The sequence below is a fragment of the Ptychodera flava genome, chromosome 22, assembly GCF_041260155.1.
Source record: "Ptychodera flava strain L36383 chromosome 22, AS_Pfla_20210202, whole genome shotgun sequence".
In the NCBI taxonomy this organism is placed as follows: domain Eukaryota; kingdom Metazoa; phylum Hemichordata; class Enteropneusta; family Ptychoderidae; genus Ptychodera; species Ptychodera flava.
The window spans coordinates 34813500-34829432 of record NC_091949.1 but is presented as its reverse complement, the minus strand read 5'-3'; the positions used below and the strand labels follow the sequence as shown (position 1 = coordinate 34829432).

Sequence of the window (15933 nt, the reverse complement as noted above, 5' to 3'; positions counted from 1 at the left end):
CATAAGATGGGATAATTCAAAAATTTATGGGGAAATTTCCATGGAAATCAAATCTTTCAGCCAATGGTGATTAAGGGGAGATACAAGGGGCCATCAATCATAAAATTTGTTTATCTTTGTTCATGTGTAAATTTTACACAACAAGTTCATTGAAGACAGGTTGGTATTCTCCATACATAAACCACACAGTTTTCCTGAAACTGATTTCGCATTAAGGACCAAGTTTTTAGGGGGAGAAGGAGAAGGGGGTTGACACCTAAATTAAGAAATTACGTTTCTAGCATGTCAGCTTTTATGATTGATTATCCCTAGGCAAATATGTCAAAAATGGAAAAGTTTGGCCAAGCTTGTTGCTGTTCTGCCATGTAGAATTTGAAAAGTTTGTACACATGATTTGAAATGCTTCTGGACTGAAAATTAATTTGGTCCAATAATGTTTTTGGTGGTAATTTAATATTAGAAATTATTTTTTAAGTCTGTGAAATATCTCAAATACATGTATGGTAAAATTTCATACTGGGTCACACACTCTTTCCACTCATACTACATTTCTGATGCACGAGTCTTCTATAAGAATCTGTAGACAAAATATGCAACCATCTCATATTGTTGAACTCCCTGTCAGAATCATTCTTAAGGTAGAATGCACCTCAGGGACAGATATTCGAACTCTCATCAGACTTTTACAATATTCTTTTGGTCTACCACTTGTGAAGGCTCATTTTAAAGCTTATAGACTGAAGAGAATTTTCACTTGCTTAGTTTTGTGAAAATCTAGGATTTTATTTACCCAATAGACGTAACGCAGGGATGATGGCCATTTTGAATTTAAACTATCGGTGAATATTGGGTTATTTGTTTCTCTTGACCAAATTTACACAGTGACCTCCAGTCTTTATTCCCTATTTTGAAGGAGAATGGTTTAAAGTTTGCTTGAGGAAAGTTTGAGCACACATTCAATTCTTTCGTTTTTTGAGATGTGAACTACCCTTGGTAACTTTTCTAGTCTCTTGATCAAATTTAGCATCTTCAACTGAAGTGCTTTGATAATTGTGTGTTGTGGTGCCACGGTGAGACACTTGTATGGCTTCACTGATTAAAAATCATCAGGGTCAAATGCCATGCTAATTCAATGAGACACAACAGCCAGCCAGCAGACAATGTATAATATGTGAACTAGTTCATAACCTTGATGCTGCTTGACATTGATAAACTTATGAAATATTTTTGATGCTGAAACCCTATGAAAATCAAATTCAGCATTGCTTTCAAATGAACTTGTTCCTGTACTTTCACATCAAATACAACACGTTTATCATATCTAAAGCTTCTTGAATTAACATCTTATATACTCCAAGTCCATGTAGGCACAGCATAAATACTAAGCACACTTCTGATATCACCAAAAATAAGAACATAAGGAAATAAGATAAAAAGAATTTGCTCATTTTCACATCATCTGAGTAAATTTCAGTACAACCTTTCAAAGGAACCTTCATACCAAAGTTCAAAGGTCACAATGCCAAGTGGTTCCTTGTAAACAAGCAAAGGTGGAAATGTCACCATCTCTACTTCGGATTTTAATCAAATTTAGGAACTGCCTGAAGATGTCACAGACAGAGGCATAGAAGAATGGATTGATTTTGGAATGTAAATATCTGTGACAAAGACGTGAACATTTCAAACTCTGAGGACAAACATGAACACCATCATAGGCTAGGGGAAATTATCAATCAAAGTGATATCAGAAATTGAAAAAGTTAGACCAGGGTAGAACCAATCAGAATGCAGGGATGGTGTGCTCTATTATCCTGACACCTATCAACTGAAGATCCATTTGGTATTTGCATCCTGGTCTTTGTCTTACAGAATCATGATAAAACATTCCATTGAACGCAAGCTCTGGTAAATTGTGATAGTGGTGGTATTGGTAGCCGTTACAGCGCCACCAACGGTCAGTTTCCTCTTGGTCTCATGCAGTGCTCTTTACATAGGTTAAACAAGAATCCTTCTGTTTGGCTAGAACTAGGTGCTGATGTGCAGTGTGCTCAGAAGGTTATAGCTGATTGGTCGATTGTCACTATTCACAGCAACTTAGGGAGTCTATAACGATAAGATTCAGCCACCAAATTGAATAACAGCTTCCAAGATGCTGCACATCAGCCCGGGACATCAGCCTGTATATCTTATGTTTAGGTCTCCAGGGTAAAATCTGATATGGGGATAAAGACGTTTCTACATTGTTCATGTTCTTCCCTGTGCTTGTTCTTTGCTGTTGTCATTGGCTGATGGTTGCCTCATTTTCAGCCAATGAGAACAGCAAAGATTATGCAAAGGTGGAAGGGTTTCCATTTGTGCATTGGATTTTGATTTCATTGGATTGTACTATGATTCTATCAGTTTCTCTACCAGTATTTCTTTCATTCATTTGAAGTTTTCCTCTTAAATGACAACAAAACAGACATTCCATCGTTTCAATAGGGATATTACCATTTAATACTTCACGTTTGTGTGTGGGGCATTTCTCTCCTCCAATCACGTAATCAACTTATTTACAATGATCTGACTGAAATCTACATATTTCAGAGACAAATGTTTTTAAAAGTAAACTGAAAATGCAGAGTTAAAAACTTCAAAAATCTCTCTACTACAAAAAGCTCGGAGTAGATACAGGCACAGAGCAGTTAAACAGTGACCGAGATAAAATTGTCAATACTGAATGCTGGGAATATAAATGGTCAGATACATGACTTAAAAGTGGACTTTCATTTTTCAAAATTTACAACTTTAAGGTAAGCAGACCGCATCTACTTTTGTTTTTGTTTTCAATACGAAACAAAAACAACCCCTTCAAAAATCTAAAGCTCATTTTCGCATAAAAAAACACATTACATGTACTTCTTTCATTGCGTTCTATCGATAACTTTTTTTTTCTCCAGAGCTACCATCATAACAAAACTTTCATTGTCACAGATTAACATAGTTGCAAGTTAGAAAAATGTTATGGCTATTTCAAATTTATGCCACAACACTGTCAAGTAATGCTATTTCCTATACGTGGGACACAACTGTCATATTTGCCATTATTTGTACCATTCAGCAAGAAAAACAATGTTGAGTCTGTGTGCGACCGGCATGAAGCAGAAATCAGATGGCTAATGTTGTGTACATTACAAGACACTCTCACAGCACCCTTGACAGTTACGCCAACTCAGACCGTGCAAGCGCCCTCAACAGTTGAGCAGAGCACAGAAAGCTGGCAACACATTGGCACGGCTGGCTCTTTGAGCCTTCTGGCTTCGAAGACCATCGAGGGTGTGACCATCATCTGGTAGAAAATCAGAGCTGCGTAGCCAATGAGGGGCTGTGAGGGAGTCTGGGACACTTCAGACAAATTTTGAACCTGAGAATGCCAAAGCACTGTCCAGTTGTTGTACGAACAAAAACTGTTTTTTAACGCCTCACAGCGCTAAAATTTCTATCAACCCCAACTGTTCTGACTTCAGGAGGGTGGCCATTCCATTTCATTGGGGTGGAAAGTGGAAGGTGAGTCAAAAATGAATAAACAACGGTAATACAATGAGAAGCACATTTCCATATTATTGACGACAAAAAAGTTGAGAATTTACTGAGAAAAGCACACAGTGGATGATGTTATCCATTGCAAGGACAGATACTAGTTCATCTTCATGTTTTCATGATAATTCACAATCATAAATAGCACTTTTGAAAGTCAATGATTGACAGTTATGCAAATCAGCTGATCTTCATCTGCCATTGGCTCAAGCCATACTTCACTGCTACAGCAACAGCCTATCGGGGCACTCAAACCAACCACGGTAGCTGTTGAAATACTGTTTTTTTAACTACACTTCTGCTACATTGAGTTACAAAACAGCTGCACTGACATTGATAAGGTAAAACTTGTGTGTCTTACGACAGAGCAACTTAAAACTACACTGGCTGGAAAAGAATTGACCATGAGATGACAACACAATAGAAACACAACATCATCAAATGTTTCTTAATTTTCGAATCCTTGGGCAGTGGACTATGGATTTTTTCTCATATATTTGAAACAAGAAATTCCCCTTTAGAGTAAAAAATTTTAAATTTTTTTCAATAACCTAAGCAGAAGTTTCATTATGAAAAGAAACAAACAGAAGGAACCTGCACTATGAAACATTTGCTAAAGAGTTTTGTGATGATGCCTCTTATAAATTTGTGTTTTCTTTAAATGGAATCACACCACCTTTGAAACTATCATTCACTAAGACTGACCAATTCAGAATTCTAGAACACATTGTTTTGTTCCCATATGCAACTATCATTATTGAAAAATTAGCGATACCATGACGTCACAAGCATTCTTCATACTGATGGATATTCACTGAACTTATATTATAACATTCTTTGGTATTTTGTGATTTTTCTCCATCAGTTCTTTTGGTAATACCAGTCATCACATCAGCCAAATTATTTCCAGTTTTAAGAAAGTATTTTTTTCCCAGCTTACAAGAGTGATTTAAATTTTTAGCTTGTTTTGCAAGTACAAATTTCTTGTCTGTTCATGGCGATCTGACACAAAAGCATCTACCAAAAAAAAGACAGAAATTATACAGTTCAAGAGTCAAAATTGGAATGAAACTATAATTTGTAATGTACATGACTACTGAGGTAAACATTTATTCTCTGCGGAAAATGTTTATTCACTTCTATCGATGTCGGCCTCAATGAACTTGGATCTCACTTGTAGACTGCTATTGCTTCAACCACTTTAGATATTCTGAAAGAACTTCATAAAGACCTTCAAAGTAGGACATTCATCCATACCATCTCAGTGAACGGAGACTTAGGGAGTCTCTGACGTGTCCTTGATAATGCAGTATTAAGCTAGGGAGGCTGTGGTATCAATGTCCAATCAATGCAGGTGTTCTTGACATGTGATCTCAAGTACTGGTGATGATTGGCCACTTGAATATTTCTGCATTTCTCTCCTTGATCTTGGACAAGGATTCAAGACTAGTCCACAAAAATTGGCATCCACATCTCTGTTGATTCTTCAAGTTGTGATTTCAGAGTCCACTCACAAAAGAAATACTATAAACAGAGTCTTTTCCAGACTGCACTGCAATATCCACCAACTGCATTCATATAATTTCAATTCATATACACACACGTGATTTTAAGCTTTAAATAACCATATCCCTCATTTTTCCCTTTCATAGCTTTTTCACTGTTTTTGATAAACTATATAGACTTCTATACAGAGAACATAATGAAAGAAATGAAACTTTTAAGTAGATTTGGGTGCTGAAAGTGCATTCATGTGGTGGAGGGACTGTGTTTGAGGAACAAGTGACTTTCCAACAAAATAAATAATTGAGAGTTATACTGTCTCCAATCTTACAGCTGTACACAAAGTGTGTTTGGGAGAACAAAACTATATCCCATGTAGACTTTATTTTTTCCTTTTTAACTGTAGAAACATATACTTATCTTTATATCTCTACACTACCCATGTGATATATGCTTTTGCATAGCAAAAACAGAGACAGTTCAATGTTATATTTTTTCATATCAAATTTAGCAACAGCTAGCAACACTGTCCCCGGTCACTGTCAAACACAACACCGTTGAGAAAAGTCAAGAACCAAGATGGACAATAAAGTGTACACTAAAATACAAAACAGCAACAAAGTATCACCTGAATAAGTTTTTTATATGACTAACATAAAGATTGAATTTAAAAACATATCTGAGAAAAAGTTACTGGAGAGGATGCAAATAGCCTTCTTGTGACAGAGATTTGGGCTACAAGTGTGGTTTGTGAATTTAAGGAAGTATGCGCCTCAAAGTTCAAAGACTTACAATTTTGCTCAATTTTCCATAAGAAAACTTTACATCATTCTCTTTTTGAAATCAAGCATAAAAATCAGGGGTCACCATATAAAAATTTGGTACTGGAGAAACAAATTACCCAACATTTTCAGACACTTGAAATTCAAAATGGCTGCCATCATACCTGGGTTAAAACTCTATGGGGGAAATTAAATTTTCGATTTTCACAAAAATAAGCCAGTGAAAACTTTTAGTGAGCTTCATAATGAGCCTCCACAAATGGTAGGCCAGCAAATATTGTAAAAGTTTGAGAGTCTGAATATCTGTCCCCAAAGGCGCATTCTACCTTAAGCATTATCTGAATTTCACTGTTTGTGTATACCTTATCCTGCGGACAAGTATAACTTTTACACAGAAAGACCGTCCAGCCAGAAAGGATATCATTTAACTATACTGAAGATACTTGTCAGTTAGGTTACAAGGACAGGAAAATCAGATGCCTCACAAAATTTCCTCTGTTTCTCTTTGTACAAGCCTCATAGGTCATGCTGCATCAGAAATGTACTTTCATTTCCCACCACTGGGTGGCGCTCTATCTATCTCCAACACAGATATAAAGAGCTTCACTCATCATTTCAAAATAAGCAGACAAGAACTTATCAGCCTGAACCATTACATTAGAGGACTTCGCAAGCACAACACTCTGTGATAAAGTTTTGACATAAAAATGCAGTACTTTATCAAAAAATAAATGATACTTGTCACCTGTGAATACAAACTGACTTATTTTCAGAACTGCATTCACAACATGGGCAGTAGCAACGTTGAAAGGAATCAGTGGTGCAAGAGACTGAATGAGCATCTGAAAACAATGTTCCAGGCCATGATGAACTTGTGCCATCCTTTCACCCCCGACATCTGCCAAATTACATCAACCAGGTTCGAGCTTCTCATGTTTTTATGTTTTCATGTTTTTAAGACTGTCTACAAGACATTGGCACAGACAGTGCCAATATCAGTACGACTGTAATTTAGAATCTAAAAGGAAATTAAATACCAATTTGTTAGGTAGACAAGTGATCTATCTTTCATTAAAAATAAAAAAACAAGGGAAAGTAGGCACAGGGACTAAATCTACACTGACATGTACAGAGATCAAATTCAGAAATACCTTATGATTCAAGAAAAGAAACAATTGCTTTTGAAATCTAACAAGAAATCAAATCATCGCCACAAAAACTGACGTGTCAAAATGGCATATGTATGAGACTTGCTACATCCGTGCACAATGAGAACTCTACAGAAAACACAAGGGCAAGGACCAGAAATAATGTCTTATGCAATTATAAACTTTTGCTGTGTCAGTTTTAAAAAAGTGCTCAGAATTAACAGGAAGTAAGAAATGTTTGTTTAAAGATCACCATCTTCCCTTCACATTGTACTGTACATGGATCACCGGTTAAAATTTTTAAAAAAATGCAATAATAAGTGAAAAAACATAATTATGACGTTACCATCGCTTCAAAGAACAAATACTACATATATGATTTTTTCAATATACACAATTCTTACCACAAAGAGTATTCAGCCCCCCCAAACTATAGTAATATTCTCTGGTCTATAACATGACCTGCCATGGGTAAGAGTTCATAGGTGAATGGTCAAAGGTCATCACCAATACTTTGTATATTCTTCTCAATTTCTAAAATTGATTTTCTAGAGTAAAACGACACTTGCCCAACAAACAAAAAAATCTGATAAAAGAGGAAATATTTTTTTGGTCATGAACGATCTACTACGTGGTGGTTCGTGTGTCTGCTCTACTTGTTGTGGAAAGGTCTTGCGGTAACGTTTGAGATGACGTTGAAACAGTACTTTGAGTTGAGTCATGGGATATCTTTGGAGTTGTGGATGTTAAATCTAAGGATTTTTTGGCTTGTGACGGCGGATTTGATGAATTACTGTGTGTGGGTGACACCGGGCCAGACGGTGAATCGTCCATACTGGGTGACTTTGCTTCTTCACTGCCTGGTGAAAGTGACATTGACGGTGAATTGGGGTCGTCATCATGGTTTTCTGTCGTTCCATCATTTCCACAAATGTACCTTATGCACTTCTTCTTCCTCCTGTGTTAGATCAAATATAATTATGATTATTACAAGTTCTTTAAGGGCCAGTAGCTGTAACGTTCGATGATTTTTCACTATTTTTGTTTTTTAATGTCAACTGCAGTTCCTTGTTCTTTTCCCCAAAGCATATGGAGATACACAGTATTTAGCTCATCAACTCAGCTTTTAAATGTGTAAACTGCAATATATTTTCTTGACAAGCGAATTCTCGTCCGGACTAGAATTCAAACGTAAACAATACCAGTGCCTTTTACACCTATAGATACTGTGTTGGCAAGCTAAATAGTGGGTGTTTTCACATACTTTGGAGAGCGTAACAAGAAACTGTATGCAACATTTAAACAAAAATAGTGGAAAAAATGATAAGAAACTACAGTTACTAGACCTTAACATCTTGACATCACGGATACATGGCTTATTTTAAGAACCTATCATCATAAATCTACAAATTAAACATCTGAAGTTTTAAATGAAACAATGGAAGCCATTGTGGTCTTTATCAATACTCCTTCACAAATTTGCATGCTTTTTCTGTACCGGACTCTGAATTCAATTATTGATAAATTTAAACACTGATCTTCCCTTGTGTTTTAATCAATGTCCTACAGATCCTATGAAACATCAAGAATCAAGATGCAAATTTACACAAGAGCAGATACACAAGCATAATAAGTTGTTTTCCCTACAATACACACTGAAACTTTGCAATTTTTGCATGGTTGAAACATAGTTTGTTGAAGATATACTGTTTGTTTACAGGATAGTTGCCAACGAATAGACTTGATGTTTTCATTTCATTATGACTCTCCCTAGAGAGATGTCATTGTAGGAAAGTGCCTTAAAACCTGCAGGAAATGTGAATCCATTTATCAAATTTGTAATATCCTTAATATTTTAAATTTATCCTCGTATCAGAGAAAACAAAGATGAAAATACAGAGAAACAACATGAGAAATTGACACAAAACTACATTACAACATTTTCATATGACAGTCGTGATCGCTAACAGTTATAAATGGTCACTGCACAGGTAGATATAATGTTCATAAATTGCCAAAGTAAAACAAAGCAAACAGCAGGGGGGAAGTTCAGGCTGGTGTGAGAATGGAAGTAAGACACACATACCTGCACGGTTTACACCAGTGATGTTGCTGATCCAGACCAAACCTTGCACGACACTTCTTCGGATTTGATGCTTCTGAAGCGTAAAAATCAGATAAAAATCTTTGTGAATAAGCTTGCGTTCACTATAGATCAATGACAATTTCTTCCAGAGAGACAAAAATCATAGAAATCACTGATCCTATCTCAAAGCATCCAAAAAGTTGTTTCTAACAACTGAACAGAAGACATATACATGTACTGTTTAATTTTTTCAAAAATCAAATAAATTATTTTTTTCCTGAAGTTATCTGATGCATTGCATATTCACACCCTAGAAAACTTTATGAAATGTGATTATCTTATAGAAATACTCTGCAGGTTGAAGTCCATCAAAACGTATTCCCTTGTACAACAACAAGTATTATGAGTATCTTAGCAGATCAATAAGACGACCCTTTCATCTGATCATTCAGAGAGCAACTAAATTTACCATACAGGCAGACATTTCTGTAATGAAAACATGACCTGCACTTTGAACAAACGTAGACGGATATTTTCAACAATTCTTAACCATGGAGTCTTTGCATCAAATTGTGTCATTTATCTCTGCACACAGCCAATTTCACTTGACCTTGGCTGTAGTACGTACCAGTCACAAAAATCAGTTCATGTAATACTCTGCTGCTAAACCCCTCCCAATGACAAAAATACCAAGATGGTCGCCGGCAATGGGCATATGTCATAGGAATCCGTAGCTGGCTTTGTTAACTTGTGCCGTAAAATAAAATGCCACTACAAATCAACATTAACACGCATCATTATTAGACCACCATATGCTAAAGACTGTCACCGATACGTACCAACATGTAAAGACGATCATTAAAATTTTTTATCATATGGTCTTTGTACAGAGCCAAGAATGCATCATAATGAAAATACCGTCAACGTTTCCATATTTGTGTTTTAGTTTTTCTAAATCAATACTGCTGACCATGCTTGCAAATTTTGTCACCAAATAAAGCATCGCATGATGTGTGACACTGGCTGACAGAGGTCAGACTAGATTTGTCAGCCATGCGTGAGTTTATTGCTACAGCTTGTGACAGACACTGAGCAGGCAATGTCAACGGTCTTCAACTTGACACTTCAAGGGAAAAAAACGATATTTTCATGACTTGTATAAAGTAATCTGCTGCAGTCTGGTCCATTATTTCAAGCAAATTTTTATCATTGCACATAGATGACCAAATTAAGATGTCCTTCTAATCAATATCAGTATAAATATTCAAGTAGGATTACTCAACATATAATATTTGGTGGTCATCTCCTACCAGAGACAAACATATTGAACAAATCTTTAAAAATGACTAAGACACATATCTTAACATAAGACTTTCAATACGATATTGAAGATGCATATCAATGACTTGGAAACATGAGATGTGACTGAAATGCTTTTGATTTGGTTTTCACTGAGAGAGAGGACTGTAAAATTTCCAAATATAAACACTGACTGGACATGAATATATTGCATGATCACTGCCCGGCAGAGGCCAGCTTGAAGCAAATGAGGTCTTTCCAATCATGGATGGAAGTTGGAGAAAAAAGCTTAAAAACTAGAAGTCAAATTTGGTCTATCATGCACTGAGCAATCTGCAGCATCTATCATCAGGGTGTCTTTGCGCATGTGAAGTTTGAGAGCCTTCGTCTAAAACGTGCTACCAAATTCTGGCTGTGGGCACTGGAAAAACTTGTTGACAACAGGCAGGAACAACTGACAACCCATACGTCCATACATCACTGAACACGGTGATGTATGTATGCGTTATGTCACAGTGCAATATCCTAGCATAATGTTTGAAGGACATCAATACAGGAATGTGCCAAGCACGGCTCTGTACCAGAGGAAAGGTTGAAACAATATGGTTGCAGGTCAAGAGACATCAAATTGTTTCCATGACAACAATTTTGAAATGATCTCAGTTCTCAACGACCACCTAACGTCAACAAAGCCTAGGAACAACACAACCAGTAGCATGGTGGTTTTAGAAAATGATTACAATGTCTGTCATTAAGAATCAACATAAGACAATTTAGAACAATATTAAACTGCAAATACAAACTGAAGTATGTGCGAAAGATGGAAAAGTTGCACAGGCAACTGAACAAAAACATACTACATGTTTTTGACTCATCCATTGTGTACGGAATTTGCTTCCTCAGTGAGGGGCAAAGGGAGGTTGGGTTAAGGGCAAGTATGGGGAAATGACTCATCATTTAATTTCCATATATCATTTTTAGATGCACTTATTCTGTGATTAACCACTTTTATTTCTCTTTAGTGACTACTTGCATGCTTAAGAGGCACATCCCATTAACATTCAGTTACTGAAAAAGCGATTTAAAAAAGTACCATTAAATGTATAATGACCAGAGTTGTGTCATAACCCATGATTTCATTTGGCAAGGCAATCAAATATGCAAACAGCAGACCAGACATACATGTAATTCAGATCCTTAAAACCACAAAACACAAAACATTTCAAGGGCAAACATAAATATGTTACTCTGTAACTTTAAAAATAGACTTGAGAGGCATATGAATATAAAGGATGATTATGTAAGCCTTTGAGGCTTCCGTCCCTGTTTCACCATAGAATTTCCATGACGATCATATGCTTTACTTCCATGTTAGATGAATATCCGTTAAAAAATAGAACAATTTTCTTCGTATTTTTAAATCGTTATTATGTGGCTTGTTAAAATTTTATTCAACATTTCGTATGATCAAATTTTCTATGTAAGACTTGTAATTTGATAATTTTTAAATCCCGAAGCTGTCACGTTGAAAATAGTTCCTGTTCACTTTCAGTCAAATAATGACCATGTCACCTGCGATGTCATGAACAATTTACCATTGCAGCCTGTGGGGTGCACAACGATCAATATATAAGGCATCTATAATAAGATGAGTTGTGGTACATATCAAACTTGAAATTATTTCAAACAGCACTACATGTCTAGCACCTGTTTTCTGTAGTAGCCAGGTTCAACATTCTCAGTTCAGAACTTTTATTCAAAATTCTGATCATACAATGTTATATCTCCATGGCAAAATATCATCCGAGTGCCCCTCTGACAACTCTCTGAAGTGGGCCTATGGAGTCTCCGGAAACACCGAAAGTTGTATCCACACTACTTTCCATCAGAAAATTCATTATACTGGTACTGTTACATAAGATTGACATGATTCTATATTGGCATAATACTAGAAAAAGGGCAACGACAAAACCAGCAGAAATATATTTTGCAACACCTGATTAAACAAAACCTGCTGCAAAGTAAATGCAGCTGATAATTTTTGTTACTTAAGATTCAATTACTTTATGTTACTTTATACCAAATGGGGGAAAAAAACAACAAAAATTTACATATTTCCGTGGCTGTGATCACATCAAAAGCAGCAAATACAACTCCATTTCTGTATTCATAATCAATTTCTTTTTCCTTTTACCTTTTTGTCGGAGTCAGACTTAATTACCCATCATGGGACATATTGATTGACAAATTCAATATATCAGAGAAGTTATTGGGCATTATGGAGAACCTATCACCTCCGTATGACACCGGAACAAAAGCTACCTGCCGTTTATTTAACACTACATCCTAACAATGTCAGAGGCCGTGTTTCCATTCTTTGTGTGCACAAGCCTCTTTCAGAACAGTAGCTCTCCCTGTGCCGCCAAGTTCCGATCTACTGTATATTTTTCTCCCCTGTGTTCAATATTTTACTTGCATATCGGTTTCAATTAGAGCCGTTATGGTAATGTTAAGTAATGACTCCTGTGGGTGACACTGACTACAGGGCTTTGTGCTCATTATCGTCTTGCCGACTGCAGACTCTGACATGACCCAGTTACACAGAACTGACTCTGGGTTCTTTCTATCTCATCACAGCTTCAAAAAAACCGCCGACGTTTTTTCCTCTGTTGCGCTTCTAATAACAACGGCATTTGTCGGACACTAATGGGTTTGATCAAGATTGGGCCTGTATCACGGGTATCTCTTTTCATTTCGTCCCTGGCTGCTGCAGAATCATGACGGCCTGGGTAATTTGTGATGAATTTTTGATGAGATGAGATCACAAACGTGAAACCGAGACATTGTAATGAAAATTTCATCATGAAAAATTCACGCCAGTAATTGCGTTCACAAGTAACCTACACATATCAGTGTAATAAAACGGACAACGTTGCGTGAGGACACCTAAAATTACAAAATGGTTGCGGTCACACAAAATGTTTCAGGAGTAATTTGGTAAACTTACAGTAAATGTACGATAATTTCTTAGAGATTGTCAAATAGGAACAGATTTACAGGGTAATGTATCCTTTTTCCATTTTTCCAAGATTATCTATCTCTTCTGCTTTTTGTTAACTGTGGCATTTCTGAAAGTTGAACTCATTTTCTAGCAATCCTGGGATAATATCAACTTGAAACAACACCAAAATTCAAATTCAACCCCATGCACCAAGTGGTTTTGACCAAAACCTACTGTTATCAATGGTAATAGTGGACCTGTTTATAGGGAATAGAGGGTAGAAAGGTTCGACGAAGAAAACCGTATGTTTAGAAAATAACTTGGGCAGGATTGTTTTGGGAAAACAGGCGACGTTTTACATGTTGAAAAAAGATGCAAATCCCTGAATTAAACACCGATTTCATCAGCTGGAGAATGTTGAGGAAAGCTAGAACTTAAAAAAACCCAACGACATATGCACCTGGTTGTCTTTTGTTATGTCAGTTTGCACTTTGTGTCTGTTGACATTGACTGCTGGGCTGCTCTCTTTGTGAAAACTCGCTCTGACGCAGAACAAAATCAACTCCAAACTTCACATGTGTGGGTGGTGCTTATAACTTCAGATCAATGATGCAAACTACCGTAGTGCTGGGATTCAATAATTACACAACATATTGCCCACAAAAACATCAATACTAAAGAGAATACAAGATGATAGAACTGCTGGAATGAAAATATTTCATCATTTTCAGTCCGACAAGATATTGTTCTGCAAAATTTGTTGCATACATGCATGAATAATGATTACGATTGTAGTACGGCGGTTGCTCAACATAACAAGACACTTCTTTTTTCCACCTTTGATTTGCCGTCTTTTCCAAAACTATATGAAATGGAAAATCCCATTTCACAAGAAAAAATAATCTGAATGACCCTATCTAAAGATTTTATATGCCACAATTGACTTCTGTTCGAAGTTTTCTAATTTTTAGAAATTTCCTGTATGAGATTTTGTATAAAACAACGACAAAACAAATAGATTTTACAAATGCTATCACAAACAAATCTACACACAAACGGAAAACCACAGCAGCAAACTTGTGCATTGGTTTAAACTCATGAAGTTCTAGTGATACATGGATCATATTAAATGGATAACCTAAATAAATATTCTAAACATCTGTTTTTCTGATAATCTCATCAAGTGTAAAGCCGCTGCATGAGCCAAGATAAATGGAGCTCCAAAACCTAGATTTGGACGACAACCACAGATCAAGGCACGCCGCAAAAACAACATCTACTTTGGCTTCTGAAATATCATCCACTGAAATTTTATACCTTGAATATTAGAAACAACTTTCACCTATTCCAGAGAGATAAGGTGAGGGAACATATTCTGTACAGGCCAAGGAAAGCTGCCGGGGCAATGGATAAATGAACTCCATGATTTTCAACAAGGATGTCACTGGCATCTTTGTTTCATAATCTGTTTTTCCTTACAGAGGTGACAGACCATCTGGTGATGTTAAATGATGTTAACAGACATGTCACACCCCCTCTTTTTATGATTTGTTAATTCAAGTCATTTGTTATTTCATTTTCTTACGGGTGTTTTCATTCATGTAGAGGGGTATCAATCATATATCTTTTGCTTTTCAAAGGGGCACATGTGCACGGAATGGTGAAAAAAGTGGTGTTTCCTTCATACATTCAAGCACACCTGTTGCAGATTATGGAAACAAAGGGTCATTTCAAAATGTTTTGGAAAGCAATTTAAATGACTAAAGTTCCATTTTCCCAACTTTTGACCCTTTTTAACCCCTGGTTTCTAGCACATTGGTCGTTTGGTAAAGTACTTTAAACTATACATAAACCCACAGCCCACCCAGATCAGACAATTTTTTTCGCGATGTTCATATTTCATGACTAACTTTGATTGAGAGGGCTGGAGACTTACTGATGAGAATTGTGTATCAAAAGAAAATATCGCAACAATGGCATTTATCATTTTAAAAACTGATCAAAATTGATTTATGTCAAATGATCCAGTTTTTCACAAAAAAGGTGTCAATGACTGAAATCTTTTCGCTGCATTTCAGGCATAGAACACTTCTTTGTATTTTTTCCTCTGACTACGGACTCACTTTCAGATTTGCAAGAAAAGTTTAGTGAATAATTGATATCAAATTTGTGACTTGCTTGTCAGGCATACACTGTCTTGAAAACCCATGAAGGAAAATGATTCATCTGTTTATGTCAACCATACGCATTTGGCATTGATGAAAGCGCGGTACAAAGAAATGAACGAAAAGGATTAACTGAAACTGCACAAAACTGATACACTGACCATGCACAAAAACAATGCATTGAACAAAAATTAAAATCCTGAAACAAAAACCGCTTAATACAAAGAGTTAAGAGACAAGAAAAAAATCTTGCTTGGTATTGTCAAGGTAAAAAGGTTTTCATTTTCTCTTGTGATGGTACCTGACTGTTGAATTGGAAAAGATATCAAAGGTTATGATTTCGTTGAAAAAAAAGAAAGATTCAATAGCAATT

The 15933-nt window shown here is 36.2% G+C and overlaps 1 protein-coding gene across 3 annotated transcripts in view; it reads right to left on the bottom strand.

The window, feature by feature from the left end:
- Positions 1-2469: 2469 nt before the first annotated feature.
- The window catches only part of LOC139123280 (transcription factor 7-like 2), a 91402-nt gene continuing 77938 nt past the window's right edge, over positions 2470-15933 (bottom strand). For all 3 annotated transcript variants that reach the window (XM_070689410.1, XM_070689411.1, XM_070689412.1), the window contains 2 exons: positions 9096-9168; positions 2470-7967 (listed from right to left, as the gene is read on the bottom strand). In XM_070689410.1, coding sequence (XP_070545511.1) covers positions 7637-7967; positions 9096-9168 — 404 coding nt within the window. In that variant the 3' untranslated portion in view covers positions 2470-7636. The remainder of the gene's footprint in view (positions 7968-9095; positions 9169-15933) is intronic.